At 42.1% G+C, this 18855-nt stretch overlaps 2 protein-coding genes across 2 annotated transcripts in view; one reads left to right on the top strand and one right to left on the bottom strand.

The window, feature by feature from the left end:
* LOC117482325 (inactive rhomboid protein 2-like) overlaps positions 1-13033 on the top strand; it is a 30871-nt gene extending 17838 nt beyond the window's left edge. The window contains 15 exon segments of the mRNA XM_034130416.1: positions 463-684; positions 854-982; positions 1401-1510; positions 1860-1923; positions 1925-2079; positions 2361-2472; positions 2846-2920; positions 3489-3650; positions 4162-4247; positions 4403-4466; positions 4969-5063; positions 5175-5250; positions 5334-5434; positions 6252-6405; positions 10769-13033. Of these exon segments, the coding sequence (XP_033986307.1) occupies positions 463-684; positions 854-982; positions 1401-1510; positions 1860-1923; positions 1925-2079; positions 2361-2472; positions 2846-2920; positions 3489-3650; positions 4162-4247; positions 4403-4466; positions 4969-5063; positions 5175-5250; positions 5334-5434; positions 6252-6405; positions 10769-11200 (2037 nt within the window). The 3' untranslated portion in view covers positions 11201-13033.
* A 185-nt stretch (positions 13034-13218) lies between these two features.
* On the bottom strand, positions 13219-16838 carry aanat1 (arylalkylamine N-acetyltransferase 1). The gene is made up of 3 exons (XM_034130415.1): positions 16553-16838; positions 15605-15759; positions 13219-14499 (listed from the first exon to the last, which is right to left on the bottom strand). Exons 1-3 carry the CDS (start codon positions 16698-16700, stop codon positions 14194-14196), a joined length of 609 nt encoding a protein of 202 aa, XP_033986306.1. The 5' UTR covers positions 16701-16838; the 3' UTR covers positions 13219-14193.
* Positions 16839-18855: the final 2017 nt, after the last annotated feature.

Raw genomic sequence — 18855 nt, 5'->3', positions numbered from 1 at the left:
GGATATAAGTTACAGACACAGCTGTCTGAATCATGGGGTCTTTCCACTCGCTAGGTATTGTGTCATAACATTAACAATGTTCAACCTGTATGATTTATGAAGCTTAGAGGTCTCTCTGGAAGAACAGGAGTAAATAGCAATGATAGTTTTTAAAGAGGGAAAATGTGTCTGGATTTAATAAAGTAGATAGCTGTGAGGTGACAGACGTGGACCATCTGTTCTCCAGATGGATCAAGTCACTGCCAGCTCTTCTCATCTACTAATCATCCACTATTTTATTTCCTTTTCTTCTTTATCTCATACCTACGTTCACCTGTTTTTTGACACTTTTCCAGTGATGAGAGTTTTTATTTAGCCCCATTATTTTTTTCATTTGCTTTACACACAAACATGTACACACACGAGAGAGAGTTTTAGCCAAGTTGACGGTACAAATATGTATTTATTCTCTGTTTCTGGTAGATTGTTGATCCCCTGGCACGGGGGCGGGCCTTCCGCTGCCCAGATGACGTGGACAGTCGCTCCCCCAGGACGCCTTACGCCACTCAGGGGGGTCCCATCACCCCGGGGTTCACCTCGCTCAGCTCCTTCACCAGCCAGCGCTCCGGCTACAGCCGCCTCCCCAGGCGCAAGAGAGAGTCTGTCGCCCGCATGAGCATCCGGGCCGCATCCAACCTGCTGAAGGTGGGTTGGCTACCAAAAAATATACCTGGCCGGTTGTTATCTCATATTCTGCAAATACCTCTAATACATGAAATACCTTTAGTGTTTTAATTGTTTTTATTTCTAAGATGGTCAGAACTTATGAAACATTATGCATGTGTAAAATAACTAATGCACAAATTTTGTTCAGGGTCGTAATGGGTTGGCAGGCTCGCAGACAGGTCGCAGTTTCCCCAAGAGGAGCTTCATCAGGCCCAGCTGGATGGACGATGACACCGTGGACTCTGCAGACACGTCCGAGTCGCTCTTCTTCAGCAAGGTCAGCACACACTCTCTATCCTCCTGTCGGCGCTTTGGCGACAAATTGTCTCTTTGCTGCAACTTTCTTTTGCAATTTCCTTTTTTCTTCTGGTAATGTCAGCAGTCGCACTTCTTCAACACTGTGTTTCACTTTCACTGTTCATTTCTTATATCAGCGTCTGTTCAGCGACCACTTCTGCCTTGTTGATCCTTCTTTCTTCCTTTTTCTATACGTTTATATCTAAATTATTATTACGGTCAAACGTCTATCACCCTGATACCCCTTCTTTATGTCAAATCTATTCAAAAATCTGATGTTTGACAGAAATAACCTGTTTCTTCACCCTCCTTGCTTCAGCAGGATCAGGGTGTTGTTGTTTAAACATATGAGGCCTGGCTGCTAATAATTGTTGCTCTCCATTGTTTTTCCCGTGTAGGTCGATGCCCATGGTGAGTTGTACTCTATGGCTGATGACGTATTTGAATCTCCGCCCATGTCTGCAGCTTTTGCTCCCTGCGAGTATCCAGACCAGAAGTTCCCCAGCCTGTAAGTAAATACACAAAAAGCTACGTTAGGAAAGTCAGAATACTGTTAACACCCACACTCCTTTAGTCCCGAGTGCAATATTTAGAAATCCCTAGTTTTCTCATTCACAAAAGCCGTGTTGAAGCTACTTATCAGTACTTTCTAGTAACAAAGAAGAGTTACACGTTATGCCTACATACTTTGTTTCCTTCATATTAGAAATTATTATTTTATCACGTTTTAAATGCATCTTTTCTTTTTCACATGTCCATTTTTTCTCCTTCCTAATCTGTCTGAACGCCACCTTACTGCTCCCTTCACAACTAACTCTCTCCCTCTATTATCCTTGAATGCCTTTCTTCCGCTCCAGTAAGGACATTTCTCGAACACCCAGGACACCGATGGCAGGCCACGAAAAGAGCCATCCTCGTCGGGGGGGGTCGCATCGCCTCCCAAGTCAAGCACTTTGCCTTTGACAAACAAAAGCGTCAGTACGGCATGGGCGTTGTGGGGAAGTGGCTGAACCGCAACTACCGACGCAGCATCAGCAGCAACATCCAGAAGCAGCTGGAGGACATCCACAGCCACAGGTCGGGAATGAAACTACCTAGTAGACCTCAGTCAGCTAGAGAAAACTAACCTTTGGTGGGAACTATTTTTCTTCTGTGGGGGGGATTTCTTGCAGTCAAAAGTGACATTAAACCTCTGGAGAGAAGAAAGATACAAGTTATTGTAATTTGCTACAATATGAACAGTTTTACACAAATTTAAACAAAGAAATACATTTGTCTTCCATATAATGTGATGTTTGACTCCTGGCCCATGTGTTCGCTTCACTTAATGTATGGTGCTTCTCTGCTGTGTATTTTAGGCCTTACTTTGCCTACTGGATCACGTTTGTCCACATAGTAATCACATTGCTGGCCTGCTGTACATACGGCTTTGCCCCTGTGGGGTTTGCACAACATTCTTCGTCTGAACTGGTGAGTGAATCTCCAAACTTAGAGGATTACTGTGAGATACTGACTGAGTTGACTTTTTTTTGCATTATTGGTTGCATTTGACTAACAAGAGTACACACACATCCTGCTATCTGCACTGCCAAAGTGTTTTTTATGCAGGAATACCTGCTGTCTGGGTGCACTTATATCATCTGCTCAATCAATACATGGCTGAATGCATTAAATAAAGAAAGCACACGCAATACCTTCAACAATATGATGCAATCCAATCCGTCACATTTAAGACTCATAAATGAATATTGAACAAAGAATTTTAAATGTTTAGTTTTCTGCTAATTATGCTGTGTGTTTAGCAGATCATTTCCCAACGGTGTCCCTCTGTCGCCCTCTGTAGGTGCTGAAGAACAAAGGCATTTATGAGAGCGTCAAGTATATCCAACAGGAGAACTTCTGGGTTGGTCCCAGCTCTGTGAGTCTGCTGCTGGTGTCAGTTCAGCTGCTGTATTTCACTATATTTTCACTTATTTCTCTTACAGTAAACTTGGTCTTGGATTATGAAACTTAAGTGAAATGTTCCTTAAATGTTGTACGGCAATTCTTACATACAGCCAGATTGTAAAACAAATAAGACATATTCACCCTTTTTCTAAAATGTTCACAGAGTTGTGTATCGTTGGTAACACTACACACTTTTTGCCTCGCCTGATGTGTGGTTACACCCCCTTAAGCTTGTGACTTTATCACGTACTGCATTTCCTGTCACACTGTTGCACTTATCAGGCTCTAAACTTCCTCTGTGAAATGGGTTGCAGATTATTTTTGTTTACCGCATGCAAGGTCTCGCTTTATTAAGTTTCAAGTAGCTAGTATTACGAAGAAATGTCTTTACAACTTGTCAAAAGATAGAGAAGTTAATCTGCACCTAAATAAAATGCACATATAGAACATGTTTTTAATTTGTACTACTCTGTAAATCACTTAACTTTGTGTGGGTTGCCAGGTTTCAGTATCTTTTAATAAATTCCTCAATTTTTCAGGACGACTTGATCCACCTGGGGGCCAAGTTCTCCCCGTGCATCCGTAAGGACACTCAGATAGTCAGTCTGATCCAGAAGGCCAGAGATCTGGAGAGAGAGTCGGGCTGCTGCGTTCAGAATGATAACTCCGGATGCGTGCAGACACTCAAGCCCGACTGCTCCGTAAGCACATTATCCTTCAACTTTATTTAATTAGCCCTGCAGGATAAGAAACCTTGCTTTGATTTGAGAAAGAAGTCAGGGAAAGAAACATTTTATGAATTTGTACAAAAAATTGCAATTGAAAACATCTTTGGGAAATTCATGATTAAGTTAGACACAGACTAGAACAGCGTACGCTCCTAAACAAACACTTGAATGTCCGATTATAATCTGTAGTTATAATCGTAATAATTGTAAAAAATTACCTTTTTCAATACAAAAATATTTTTTGGGGTGGATCACATTTTTTTGTAAGCTGATATGTTTATATTTTTGGTGAGTGCCTTAAAGCTCCAGTGAGACAGATTAAATGCATAAAGCTGTTAGATTGCAAACAACCAAAACCCAAGCCAATAAATACACCTTAACCCTAAACATTGGGGTTTAAACGGGGATTATTATTCTTCTTTTAAAGATTGAATTCCTTAGTTTTTTTGTAAACAAATGCTGAAATAAAATCCTGTATATGCAGGAGACGCTGGCCACGTTTATTAAATGGAAGGATGAGCCAGTGGACATCAACAGGTCGTCTGGTTCTGTCTGTCACCAGGACCCCAGGTGAGATGATGCGTATGTGGTCATTGTGCCACATGATATATGGACAAAAAAATATCACGTCGTTTTCACTATGAATTTTAAGTGAATTGAATGCCAACATTTGCTTGTAATTTAATGTCCTCTTTTGTGTCTTGTGTGTTGCATGTTGGGACCAGAGTGTGTGAAGAGCCCGCCTCTGCAGAGCCTCATGTGTGGCTGAATGACATCACCAAGTGGCCGGTAAGGGGACACACTGCTACTAATATGGAAATTTATTTTCTACACTTACGTTCTTCGTGTTATCAAGACATATACCAAATGTGATACCACATGTATATTTTGAATTTGAAGGGTTCATTTAGGTTTTTTGTATTATCATTTTTATGTTTTTTTATCATAGGTATGAAGTTGTCACTCTAAAATATAAATGAAAAACCTCGATACTAATACATTAGATTGAGTTTAGTGAGTTTATCTTTTCTTTTAAATCTATTTTAAACATTTTAAATGACATCCAGTTTTGTCACCATATATAAAGTGATGGCGTCTTCATGGCATGCCAAGTGAATGCAGATAGATATGGTATTTAATTAGAACAAACTTACGGTACTATAATTACTTTCAGTCCAGCCCTCATTTGAATCAATTGTGTCTAAGGTCTGCAACAGGAAATACAATAAAAGATTGTTTTGAAGCCTTTACATTATCTCTGTGTAATGGCTTCTTGCTTGTCCCTCTCCAGGTGTGTACATTACCAAAGCAGTGGAACCACACCGGCTACAGACACATGGACTGTAAAATCAAGGGACGGCCGTGCTGCATAGGAACGAAGGGCAGGTGAGACGTGTGAGACGTGTGACCTTTAGTTCTCTGTTCCACCTCTTAATCCGTTGAAATCCCAGAGTCTCCGAGGAAACTTAAATTGCTTTTTACTTGTCCCTCCTGTAGATGTGAGATCACGACCAGAGAGTATTGCTCTTTCATGCATGGTTACTTCCATGAGGAAGCCACAGTCTGCTCACAGGTAGTGTGTGTGCATGAGGTTTGTGTGTGTGTTTCTGCCAGTGTGTTGGTACATTTCTGAACCCATAAGCTTCTCTTGTGCAGATCCACTGTCTGGATGATGTGTGTGGCTTGTTGCCGTTCCTCAACCCTGATGTTCCTGATCAGTTCTACCGGCTCTGGCTCTCTCTCTTCCTCCATGCTGGGTACGCACCGCAACACTCACAAACATCCGTAGACATCCTAAGTTATCATTTTTACAAAACATAGATAAGGCTCTTATTTGTTAGTATTGTTTGCTTGTTTTCTGATCATTTAAGTTGAGTCAGCCATTCAAGTATAGATGTCTCTACTGCACATGTAACTTTCCATAACAGCTAAAGAGCCGTGAAAGAATGTATATTATGCTTTGACAAAGTGTTAAGCCTATTACGCTGAGTCAATGAGCTGCCTCAGTCATTTTGCTATGAATAATTACTAGGTTTCATTGTCAGCATCCTTCAGGATTCAAACTGAATGCAGTATTACTAATTGAGGCCCCAAGAGCCCGTGAGCTGCTCACTCATGTGAATACTGATACTTAGTGCATATACTTAGAGTATACTCCATTGAGGTCAATCAATTATCATATTGAATTATTGCCCAGCACCAGCTGAAATACCAGCAGACTGGATGTATGTTAAATTCTGTGTGTGTGTGTGTGTGTGTGTGTGTGTGTGTGTGTGTGTGTGTGTGTGTGTGTGTGTGTGTGTGTGTGTGTGTGTGTGTGTGTGTGTGTGTGTGTGTGTGTGTGTGTGTGTGTGTGTGTGTGTGTGTGTGGTGTGTGTGTGTGTGTGTGTGTGTGTGTGTGGTGTGTGTGTGTGTGTGTGTGTGTGTGGTGTGTGTGTGTGTGTGTGTGTGTGTGTGTGTGTGTGTGTGTGTGTGTGTGTGTGTGTGTGTGTGTGTGTGTGTGTGTGTGTGTGTGTGTGTGTGTGTGTGTGTGTGTGTGTGTGTGTGTGTGTGTGTGTGTGTGTGTGTGTGCAGGCTGATGCACTGCTTGGTGTCGGTGATCTTCCAGATGACCATCCTGAGAGACCTGGAGAAGCTGGCAGGCTGGGTCCGCATCTCCATCATTTACATCCTCAGCGGTATCACTGGAAACATCGCCTCCGCCCTGTTCCTGCCCTACAGAGCTGAGGTCAGTTTTCCTCCGGGCCGCCTCTACATTCAGACTTTATAGCTGCTGAATATGGTCTGAATGACCCACATGAACCATATTCCAGCAGTTTCTGATGCTGTCACAAAACGTTTTTCAAAAGGCATAACTATCAGAATTTCCATTGTAACTGTGGTCTGCTTGCCTGCTTTTCTCAGTCAGCTTACCTTAGATTACCTTGGCTCCCTTACTGGAAGGGAATTTCTCATACTGGGGATTATTCAAGCAGCTCTGACGCCAATCAAGAAAGGTCTGGAGGGGCAAACGCCTCGTAGTGTTAACTGTTAAAGTGCCTGGAGAAACTGAGCTTAATTCCAATCAGGAGAGCACTGCCAACCAACTAAGAGCACTGTTCCTCAGGTGGTGTATGTTTAAGGCCCCGGCTCCACGAGGACAAATACGGCAAAACGCATCGGAGTAACGCAAATGCAACCGCAAAAAACCTTCCGTCCCCACGCAATATACACCGGATTGTGTCAAGCTCCACGAGACGGCTCCGTTTACATCCAAACGCTGGAAAAGCTGCAGTACATATGCCGAACCTGTACGTGGCGCTGTAACTTCCTCCACAAAAGCAGCAACTTCCTCCACAAAAGCAGCGAAGAAGAATGGTTGTCATGGCTGCACTTCTGTGTATTCTCCGCGGTGGGGGCCGACAGAACCGGGCAGAGTTTTTCGCCGGTCAGCGTGTGTTAAAGTTTAAATCTTCCGGACAAAATTATAAAAGTGCCGGTCAAAGGTCTTCATTGTTATTTATTGAGCTTTAAAACAAATGAATAACGACTCTATATAATGATATATAATCATCAAATACATCTCTTTTTCCTCTCTTCTCACAGCGTCAGTGTCTGTCTCATGCAGCAGCTGATCCTGTAATGAGTGACCCGACAGTAAAAATGAACATATTTATAACTAGTTTAGGTAGTTTGAGAGGTAATTAAAATAGCTAAGGGTGATGATCTGACTTGAAGTGTGTGTTTTGCTCCCGCTGCATCACAGCGGCAGGAGCTGCGTGTCTCCGTCCTGTCAGATTAGACTTCACTCGCGTTTATGTCCATATCGAGATAAAGATAAATAATCTGAATTCAAGGAGGAGCTCCTGTAGATGTTGCACAAAGAACTGTAGCATGGTCAGTAGCGACTGGAGCACGATAGCAACCCTGCAGGGAGAGGCGGGGCTATGAAAACGAATGACCGTATAGGCGACTCCACGGCCCCGTTGGACCCCCCAGAGCGCTCCGTTCCCAGATCTATCCACCTTTGGACCCGTTGTCGTTTGCGGGGTCTGTTTCTACGTTTCCCTTACGGCGTCGTCGAGCTTAGAGGGCTATACGCATGAGAAATATGCGGATTCAACCCGTTTTCGTCCTCGTGGAGCCGGGGCCTTAGAGAGTACAGCATTCCCTAATGATCTTGGATCACCTGAAGTAAATCCTCTGCTGACATTTACAAACACTGATCATAGCTTTAAAGTTGAGAATGGATCTAACTTTTTAGGCAGTCATTGGTTTGGCTTCTGTTGGTTGCAACCAAATCCGGATTTTACCTTCATCACATTAATACATGAAACAAAAAAACGTATTTTGCAGATTTGTTTTTTATTAATGTGGGATATATTTTGATTTTTATGTGGCTAAAGTTGAGCAAGTTTTAGAAAAATTATAATAATCACCTCTTATTCCGGTGAAAGCTTAATCATCATGTAAATTGGGTACATCTGTCCTCAGTTGAAAAAAAATCAAAGAGGAGCTTGCTGAATAATGAAATCTGCTGACATAAACCTGCAAAATGAAGCTTCATCTGTTATATTTAAACATAGTTACCTTAATTAATCTGCTTAATAAAGTGGATTAATTAAGAGAGGTCGCTGAGTCAGCTGCAAATAATAAGGTGTGTCTGTACATGCTTTTTAATAGCTCTGATTAATCGATGCTGTTCTCTTTTCCTACATCTTCTCTCACTCTGAATTACTCATGAGTGTTTCTCTGACAGGGAGAAAATGTAAGAATGAACCACAAGGTCCCCTGATATTTAAATTCATATTGTTGTGCCCTTATTTCCAAAAGCACCACAAATCTGCTTTTACAACAATGAGTAACCCTACTGTTATACTGTTTCTAATCCAAAATGGAATCTGTGCAAAAACCCACTTGTTGATCTGTACAAACACTGGACGTGTGAAACAAACTGGATTACCCACTTCTGACTGGCACGTCTGTTCTCTTCATTGTGTCTGTGTAAAGCACACGTTCCCTTTTAAGGGATTAGTCTTGTGCCATTGTGCGGGTAAACAGCTACTGCACTTTGGACCACATTTATGCAGAATTGACGCTTGCTTTGAGTCTTTTTGGTATGAACATGAACAAGAACAACAAAAAAAGAACCTAACTATTTAACATTGACACACTTTCCCTTGAGTCTTCACTCTTGTATTTATGTCTTGATGTCATCGAAGCTGTCATTATCTACTTCATTAGCCATCACCAATTACTCTGGTCTGATATATGCGTGGTGTGTCATGAGGTGGCTCTCAGTATGACGCACGTGAGAGCCAGAAATCCCACCATGCAGCTCTGCTTAGTGCTGACCAACTCACAGGTCTCCACACACCAGGAATAACCGGAGGACGCACACGCAAGGCACAACTGTGGCGGTCAAGGCGCTTAAGGAGGCAGTTTAAGTGGATTATCCTTTAACTGTTGAGTTAAGGAGACTCTGTGTCAGCAGCTGTGACTGTAATAATTACACCTCACAAGTAAAACAGAACTGTTCCTAAAACTCATAAATTAGTCCTAAATCTTACTATTTCTGAGGAATATTATTAGTTAACCAAATAATGTTATGTGGGCTAAAGTGAAAAACTGGATGAGGCTGAGATGTGTAATCTTTTTAAATAAACGCCAGCTTTAGCCTTTACACGTGTCATCCCACAATCCCCCCCTCTCAACACTCTCCGATTAAAGCTAATTGAATAAACTGGATAAATGAGACTTGGATTATGTTTTTCCAGAATAACATCTTAATTTGAATTGAGTGGGTGAGCATGTGCAGACGAGGATAATATTTTCCAGACCATACAAAGTAATGGGTAACGGCATTAACATTACGAATGAAAACATATTAAATTATAATGTTTCCATTCCCACTTCTAACAAGCTAACTTCTACTAGGTGTCCTCTGCGCCATCCTCTAACATCTGAGTGAGTGACCGCACGGTTGGGGCTGGGTCCTCAGGTCTGGAGTGTGTGGGTGGAGCGCCCGGCTGTGCTCCTTTCCTGTTTGTTCTGTTTGGGTTAACGGCGTCAAAGATTAGCCATCTGCCTTTGACCAGGCCAAGCCTTCAAACTCAGACGTCACTTTAATCTGCTCCACTTTATTGCCGGACCACGGCTCGTAGTATAGTTCCTCCACAGAGATGGAAAATAACAGGAGACTGTGTGCTACTAAAACTCTCCTACAGATATTTCAGTTCAAATAAGTGTTACCTAAATTACTGTCATTGTAACTTTTCTTAATTTTTTTTCTGCTTGGAAAAGCGTACTCGACATCGAAACATTATTGATAACTCCACTGTAACACATTCAAACTCAATCAGTACAATAACTTTGTAATACCCGGTGTTATCTACCAAATGGGGAGTATATTAATTGTTGTTCGAAAGTCAAATTGCTTTTTGAAAACAAATATAATTGAGCAACAATGCTATCAACTCGCGTCACCTAAAGAATGTGAGTCTTTAGCATACACTGGGTGTTTCTCAATGTCGAGTACGCTTGCTTGGTAGCACATGTCTTCCGAGTCACTTGCTTCAGAAGCGAGTCAAGAATACTTCCTAGCCTCGGAAAACGAAGAGTGGAACAGGCTAGCAAGTGTGCAGGTGTGCGTCATATGAGAGGCCCCGCCTTACATTTTCCGCCACAGATTTGGGGAAATTGGTCCGTGCGCAAAGCATTGTGGGGATTTTAAGACCGCGGAGTCTACACATGTGCAGCCTCGAAATTTCTCCAAACGAAGTACGCCGGGCTTGGTAGAATTCCGAGTATGCTGGACATTGGAACAGTACTTCGGCGGCACTCGATGACGTAGTATGCTTGAAATAGTGGCTCTGGAGCAGCTTTACTCGAGATTGAGAAACACCCACTATGTGAGTGTCAAAGTTAAGATCACCTAAACCTGTGAGCATCCTACTCTCCATGACAAACTTCCAATAGAATGTAGGAAATTACAAACATAGGTACTCCTCAATTTGATCCTAAAGACCGCAAACCTTAGTCGGGACTGAAATCCTTCCTTTGAATTCAATTGTGGGATAGTCTGTAACATGTCTTCTCCTGTCCTCCTCCAGGTGGGTCCGGCAGGGTCTCAGTTCGGCCTCCTTGCTTGCCTGTTTGTGGAGCTGTTTCAAGGTTGGCAGATTCTGGAGAAGCCTTGGAAAGCCTTCCTCAAGCTGTCTGGCATCGTGCTCTTCCTCTTCCTGTGCGGCCTCCTGCCTTGGATCGACAACATCGCCCACATCTTTGGCTTCCTCAGCGGCATGCTGCTCTCCTTCGCCTTCCTGCCCTACATCACCTTCGGGACCTTCGACAAGTATCGGAAACGAATCCTCATCGCTGTCTCCATGTTGGCGTACATCGGGCTGGTGTCTTCACTCGTCGTTTGGTTTTACATTTACCCGATTAACTGGCACTGGCTGGAGCATCTCACCTGCCTGCCCTTCACGAGCAAGTTCTGTGAAAAGTACGATATAGACCATGACATTAACGACGTGGTGCACTAGTCTCCATGCTGACCACCAGCTTCTAACTGATGAGTGGGTCAGCTGTCACCAGATCCAGTCGGGAGCCTTTTAAAATGTGACCATCATATTTTTTTTTATTATCAATTCATCCATGAGAAGTGAACTGAATGAATCTCTTCTCCTCGGCCTGCTGACTTGTTGACTTCAGAAAAACTTAACTCAGCCTCAATCAAGTGTGTTACTACCTGGCATGTTAATTAGCTAGTGGGCTGGCAGATTCAAAGGACAAGAAAAGACACTTAGGGCGTCAAAAATGTGCAGAGCTGGGTTGACCTCAAGGAAAAGCTCTACAGCGCCAGAGACTCTTTGGTTCCTTCAGCTCAAAGTCACATCAATCGAAAGAAGCCAAAAGAATCACCAATGGCCTACAATCCCTTGTCCCTTTAATGCTATGGAGGACAAACCGCTGAGATGAGAGGGAGAATGTTCCGGGTCTTCCGGTGTCTTGTGGCCTCGGTGAACTGAAACACATCAGACGCTTCCTGCTGCCACTCATTCATGTTTTCAGTGACGCTATAAACGCTGTCAATCAGATCTGCTGCTTCTATATGTTTTATCAATCTTGAAAGGCTTTCAGAGTTATAACGTTTTAATCTTCGCTCTTTTGTAAGTATGCACTAGGCTTGTTCCTAATTTTTGGAGCCGTGATATGTTAGGCTAATGTTAACAAGGTGTTCCAAGTATTAACTGTGCAGCTGAAATTGTTAAAGGGAAATATATTAGTGGTCAACTAAGGTAAGATTTCAATCGAAAACCACTAGTTGCCTTAAACAGACTATGCCATTTTACAAAGATGCCTCATTTGACTTTTGCATTCTGCCTGTGATCAACTGAATGCTGATGATCACATGACACCAAACCTACCAAAGCAACAACATCGGATGCTTGTATTGTATTTGCATGTTGTTCTTCACAATCCCTCAGATTTCTTTACGTCCATGCCACATAATGTCTCATATGTGTAACGTCTCATAACACAGTGGTGCCTAAACCTTTTTGTATGCTTACTGTAAAATTGCCATGGGAGTAATCATCTAAACAGACCGTTTTGTTGAATCCAAGAAAGTTTTCTACTGTAATTTATAACTCTTTAAATGCCAACTGTCCTGACGACATGTCATTTAAACTCACCTATTTACCTTTTGTCTGGGAGCTAGCAGCTGGTTGCTCTGGTTTTCAAATCCATGACCCAGGTTAGGTTGTTGATGACAATGTGATAAATGGTTGTCAGAAGTTGTTTACCTGAATTGAAAGATTTCTCCCACAGTTCCCCCTGCTTTTCACTTTGAGCTGGTTTGTTGTTGTTGGTGATTCTGTTGTGGCCCGAGCTGTTAGGAAAGCCTGTTGTTGGAGGATTATGTGAGTTACTGAGTGAGTTATGAGATTATGAGAGTGTGTCTAAGGGGCTGACTCACTGATTATCAACATGTTGACAACATGAGTTGTTAAGTGCAACAAGGTTATATGTTGGGCAAACACCACTGTATTTCATTTGTAAAGGCTGTCTGTATAAAACATAGGACTCTAGCAGTGTAAATAATGACCCCCACCTCTCTTTAGGAAACCTCTTCACTGTGCCTTTTGACCTGAAGAGAAACAACTGCTGTGCTTGCTTTGGGACCAAATATATTCACTCATTCTGATTATTGGAATGAAAAAGGAACATTTTAAATGAACTTCAGGTCATTTTCAAGGTACTGTTTTGTTTTGCTTCAGTTTTATATGTGAAAATATATGTGTGTTAACACAGTTATGTTAAAATAAATGTCACTATTAAAAATGAGTTTCACTCAGTTACCTAGTGAACGTTGAGGTTGTGTCTGTCATCAAATTATTTTCTGTACTTGGCGCCACACCATTGAGACCCAAAAACAGTTGAATTTGTATACATTAAAGTGAGAATAACTGACCTTATATGTTTGTGGATCTGTTGTACAAAGGCAACACAAACTTAATTACACATTCTTGTAAAAGAAGTATTAAGAAAATGCAATATGATAAAAAGCCTTAAAATAGTTACTAAATGGACCATGTGGTAAGAACAACTGTAAAAAAACAAAATGACATCAATGCAGACATGCTAGAAAATAGAAGCTTTATTATATGAAGAACAAAACTTTGTAAATAAAAACATGTTTGTCTTGATTCAAGACTCGGGAGGCAGAGGCGGCGATGGTCTATGAGGGGAAAGGCAAGAGGAGGCTATCGAGATCATTTGAAAGCAAACATTTAGAAAACTGAAATACTAAATAAAGTGATTGCATGTGTACATAAATATAATAAAATAATCAGCTGGGTCTAACCTACTAAATTAAATTATTGTATGATATCACTCCCTTTTGAATCTTTATTTCGTAGGCTTTGAAAGTTAGCTGTTCACTTTGGCAAGTCACCTTCAAAGTCATCATCATAGTTAAACAAAGTGTCACAGAAATGTTCTAATGCTGTGGTAGGCATGATGTTTTTACCAAACCATGAAGGGCAGAATGAATTAGTACTGGGCATATACTTAATGACACAATGGTTTCATAGAGAGCATGAAACCATGTTATATTGGTTAAATAATACATATATAAAAAAAACGACTAACAGAAAGACAAGGCCACTGTGTTCTATTGAATACAATATTACATTTCTTAAATTATTCATTGTTAAATACAAAACCAAATATAAATAAGTGCTTACATTCTTTCAGGACTTTGCTGTAATTAATCGTTTTTTTCTTGCAGTATTTTAAGTTTTCAACTATTTTCCACACTGCTGATGCTTGCAACTGGATGGCAGCTCTTTGCACTCGGCTGTCTGCAGACTCACAGTCAGAGCACATTCCTCAGAAGCTGTCTTATGCAAAGTGAGGATCACACACACCCTGCTGCTGCTGGAAGCTGCTCAGATGTCCCATAATGCTTTGTCCATGAGGGGATTCAGGTCCCAGAGGATCCAGGGAGAATCCACATGAAGTCCACCTGTCCTCAATAACCACTGTTACGTCGCATGTAGGCGTGGCCCCTGACCGGGAACATCATCTCAATAAATGTAAGGGGTCCCACCGAGATCTCACTGGGGCCCTGCACCTTGAAGCCTGAATTCCTGTAGAAGGGGACCAGGAAGTCTTCACACATCAGCACGGCGCGGCGGACGTAGGGCAGGCAGCGCAGGTACTGCAGGTAGCGCCACATCAGGATGGAGCCTTTGCCCTGCTGCCGGAAAGTCCTGTGGACGGCCAGGACGTGGATGTGGACGGTCATCCCGTGAGGCTTGTGGAGAGTGAGGGCATCCTGGGAAATACAGAGGGAGGGGAGAAGCGTAAGAAATGTGGAATTGATGAGAAACCTGTTTAAGTGTATATACTTGGAAGACTGTGGCCAAAAAGGTAGAGCAGTCGTCCATCAGCCCCTGCTGTCAACATGTCGACCTTGAGCAAGATGCTTAGCTATAAATTATTCCCAATGGTGTGTGAATGTTTGGTAGCACCTTTTAAGGCAGCCTCTGCCTCTGTATCAATGTGTGTGAATAGGGGGAAAGACTGAAAAATCCCTCTTTGAATTAAATCTATTTTACTAAAGAAAAATTCTAAAAGTGCCCAACTATATCTACTGCCTGGGAGATAGATGTTTCATTCAGTCTTGATTTGAGATGGATAAAACATTGTTCCTCCCACAATAGAAAACTAGTATGCATTCAAATGGAGAGTTGCCTAATTCAACACACTCAGGATGTTTGATGATACAACATTACTTGGACTGGTATGACCAGTAGCTCATGTTGGCAAATGATAACAAACTTGATGATTGATGAATGTTTGCTGACTTTACGATTCTCTATTGTTACTATGTGTTAGCATAGAATATATGACGGAAAAGTCATCACAGACAGAAGACTATACAGCTTCGGTATACATGTGAAATAAAGAGTGTTTTCTCTAGCTTTGGTTGGAGCATTAAAAGGTTTATAGTTTGTAGTTTTTAAAATGTTTAACCTAATGTAACCTCTAGACTCTGTATATCTTTGGCCTTGTTAAGCACATTGTCTTCTGTGAATGTTTGCTCTCTGAGTTATTGCAAAACGTCATTGCACAGTTTTCCTCACAACTGGTATTTACTTTCTAACTATCATTCTTTATATGCCTCAAGAGTGTGCCAACCTGCATTTCATATTAAAGGAACATTCAAGGCCATAATAATGCTGAAACGTACTCTGACATCTGAACATTTATGAGAATCTGTGAAACATTTACCCACACCATCTGACTTTCTGAAGACATTATACCATAAATATGCCCCTAAATCTCTCCTGTTAATCTGTTTTGAACCTCGTTCTGCATATTCCCTGCCATTAGGCCTGAGGTAAGTCTCTGTCCAGGTGTCCTGCTCTCTGTCTCACCTCGGTAAGCCTCTCCTGGTCCCACAGTGAGCCGATGATGAAAGCCACCAGACGTCCCCCCTCAAACCAGCCAAGAGACAGCTCAGGGCACAAGGTGAGGAAGTGACGCACCTCGTCCAGGTGGAGAGGACACTCGCCGGACACTGAGATGAAGGCTGTGGAGAGGAGAATATTATACAAACTGGATGACATAAAGTGGGCATAACGTCCCCCTACTTACATGTGACTGCCATATTTGATAAATAAGGATATGCTGGATCACAGCCAGGGAAGTTATGCAGGTCAAAGACACCTGAACTCATATCACACACACATTTAGGATAGATCGTAATGGCCATGGTAACTATATTTGTAGTGGGCCACACAATATTGAAGGTAAAAGTAAAATATATATTATTAAATAGATTTAACCCTAACCCTTAATTAACAATAATTACAAGAATAATCACAGGTCACCCTTTATAATTATACAAAATATCATTTGTTGGCCAGAATTAATCCTATCTATATTTAAAAAAAGTTTACTATAGGTTTAAAGGTATGTTGATAATGTCTGTTTTTTGTTTAACGTTTAAGAAAAACATGACCTTAGGCTGCTTTTTCCATGAGACACAATGAATGATCCCAATTTCCTTTACAAGAAAGAAAACGTCCCTAAAATAAGTAGGCATAAGTAGCACTTAAGACTTTAACTTATGCACCAGCACCAGCACTTACAATGGTCTTGCTTGTTTGAAGTGAATATGTCAGCACTTTTTGTGTTGTTGTTACGAGTTGGAATCTGTATGGTGTATTGCTTTGGACAAAAGCGTAAGCTAAATTCAATGTAATGTAATGTCCTCTCTGTGTGCGTAACTGAGCATGGAAAAGGCTAACTGCCGTAAAGTTATTTAAAAGCTTTAACAGAACTACGTGATTTAATTAAGTAAAGCACAACGTGTAGTTTACCTTCTCTCTCAATCTCGAACACGCTGATGGCATCCTCGGGGCTCAGGGAGCGGAACTCGCTGGCCGGCAGCGTGTGGCGGCGACCCCTCGACCCCGGAGACGGCATGTGGAGCGGCCTCGTCAACGGAACTGCGTTCATCACCGACATAAAGTGGTGTTTCCCCCCAAGAAAACAAAATTATAAAGTATGGGAGACTGTACCTGATGACCCGTGTCTGCTTCTCTCTCCTTTAACGCTGCTAGGTCCTCGTCTAAAAGCCTGATCCGTGCGTAAAGGGACTGCGGGTTAAGACTGAGCAGAGAGGTGCGCGCCTTCAGTATTTATACCCTCGGTCGGTGCGCAAGGTTATAATCCCCAAGCAAGCTGGATGACCAAACCCTGCAATTCCCTATTAGTAAATCAAACAATACACATATTTAGTCGGGGTCAGGTCGTGGAATATCCGTTTGGTGAGCATTATCCTCGTCATGCTCAGGCAACTATTCATGAACAGTAAGGCAAGCATATTATGCTTTTCTGAGACCAAATTGGACAATTCCATTACAGATTCAGAGATTGAAATTGAAGATTATTTTGTAGTGAGAAGGTACAGGAACGTGAATGGAGGTGGTGTCTGCATGTACATACATAAAGACACCAATTTCAAAAACCGTACTGACCTGCATCATGAAAATATTGAATCTGTGTGGGTTGAAATTCTTTTTGACAATGATAAATCTGTAATAGTCGGGACAATCTATAGACCACCGGAACAGAGTGACTTTTATGATACATTAGATGGGTGTTTGGCTGATGTGGGGGAGAGACAATTATTATTGGAGACTGGAACACGGATATGCAACGTAAAGACACGTCCGTCTTCAAGTCCTTCAGTAGGATTTGTGATCTGCACGGCTTCAGCCAGCTAATCACCCAACCCACCCGGGTATGTGAAACAACACAAACTACCATTGATCTCATTCTGACCTCTGACAGGTCCATGATCTCCAGTAAAGGGGTTATAGCAGTGGCGTCGCCTGGCCTGGGCATCCGGGGCTTTAGCCCCGAATATTTTTTCTGTAGCCCCGGACAATTCTCCCTCAATAATATAATACATTAACCGTGCTTTACGTACGTGAACCTCATCATGACACAAGAGAGGACGGCAGCACTGTAATTTTCCGTGTTCAGTGAATGCAACAGAGGCATGACACCAGACCAATCAGAGAGTTGCATGGAAATAAATGTGTGCTTGTGTCATTCAAGCTCGGCTCTGTGTGTGTGTGTGTGTGGCAATAGCGCATTTAGTGTGATTGAGAGGGAGAGAGGGGGAGGGAGGGACCGGTGCCAGCATGGACCGTGTTGTTAGCATCTGGTTAGCTAGCTGCACTAACGGACATAAGGAGCTGTTTGTTCCACAACAAGCTGGAGGAGAGTCCTCTCCTCTCAGACTGAGAGACTCAGGTGAGCTAAAGGACTCTCTGAGTGTTTAGATAGTTAACTTTAGTCTAAGTTATCTCAGTGGGTCTCAAACGGTTTGGTCACAAATTATTCAAAAGATTATTTCTGCGGCACACCTTCATATGATCATTATAGTTATAAAAAAAATAAGAGAATAAAGGAAAAACAGTTATGAAATACTATATGGCAGTAAAACAAGAATAGAGTTTAAAAGGGGAGTGATTAGTAAAATATCCATAAAGAAAAAGTACATCTGTTTACAGTTCTGCTTCATATGGGTGTTGAGAGAGGTATCCATAGATCTCTTCATTTTGCTCTCAAAGTGCACCAGATTGATGCATTTAACTTCAATATTTAAAAAAAAAATCTTCCCGGTGGAGCATCCCCCCGGACCCCCCTAGAGGAGGTGAGCCCCCCACTCAGAAAAAATACCACTTTACCCCTGCCTATATGCCATGAGCTGATTATCGAGCCTTCATTGTAACAGTCGCGGGTGTACTGTGTGTGTGCGTGTGGGGAGTGTTGCAGTGAAAAATGCCACTGTAGTGCCGCCGCCACTGTGGGCTAAGCCCCGAATGTTTTCAGGTCCAGGCGACGCCCCTGGGTTATAGCATGCGGTTTAAGTGATCATTATATGATATTCTGTACCCGCAAAAAGCTAAAACAAAAGGCCGGCTGTCACAAAACAGTCATATCTAGAGACCTCAAAAACTACTCTAGCGAGGCCTTTAACCTAGAACTGGAGAGCCTGGACTGGTCAGATGAGCTCAGTGGTACACAAGTTGAAGAAACATGGCTTGGTTTCAAAAACAAATTCTCTGCAATACTCAATGATTTGGCCCCCCTAAGAACAACCAGGGTA

The sequence above is a fragment of the Trematomus bernacchii genome, unplaced genomic scaffold, assembly GCF_902827165.1.
Source record: "Trematomus bernacchii unplaced genomic scaffold, fTreBer1.1, whole genome shotgun sequence".
In the NCBI taxonomy this organism is placed as follows: domain Eukaryota; kingdom Metazoa; phylum Chordata; class Actinopteri; order Perciformes; family Nototheniidae; genus Trematomus; species Trematomus bernacchii.
The sequence above is the reverse complement of the archived record's forward strand: the minus strand, read 5'-3'. Positions and strand labels throughout refer to the sequence as shown.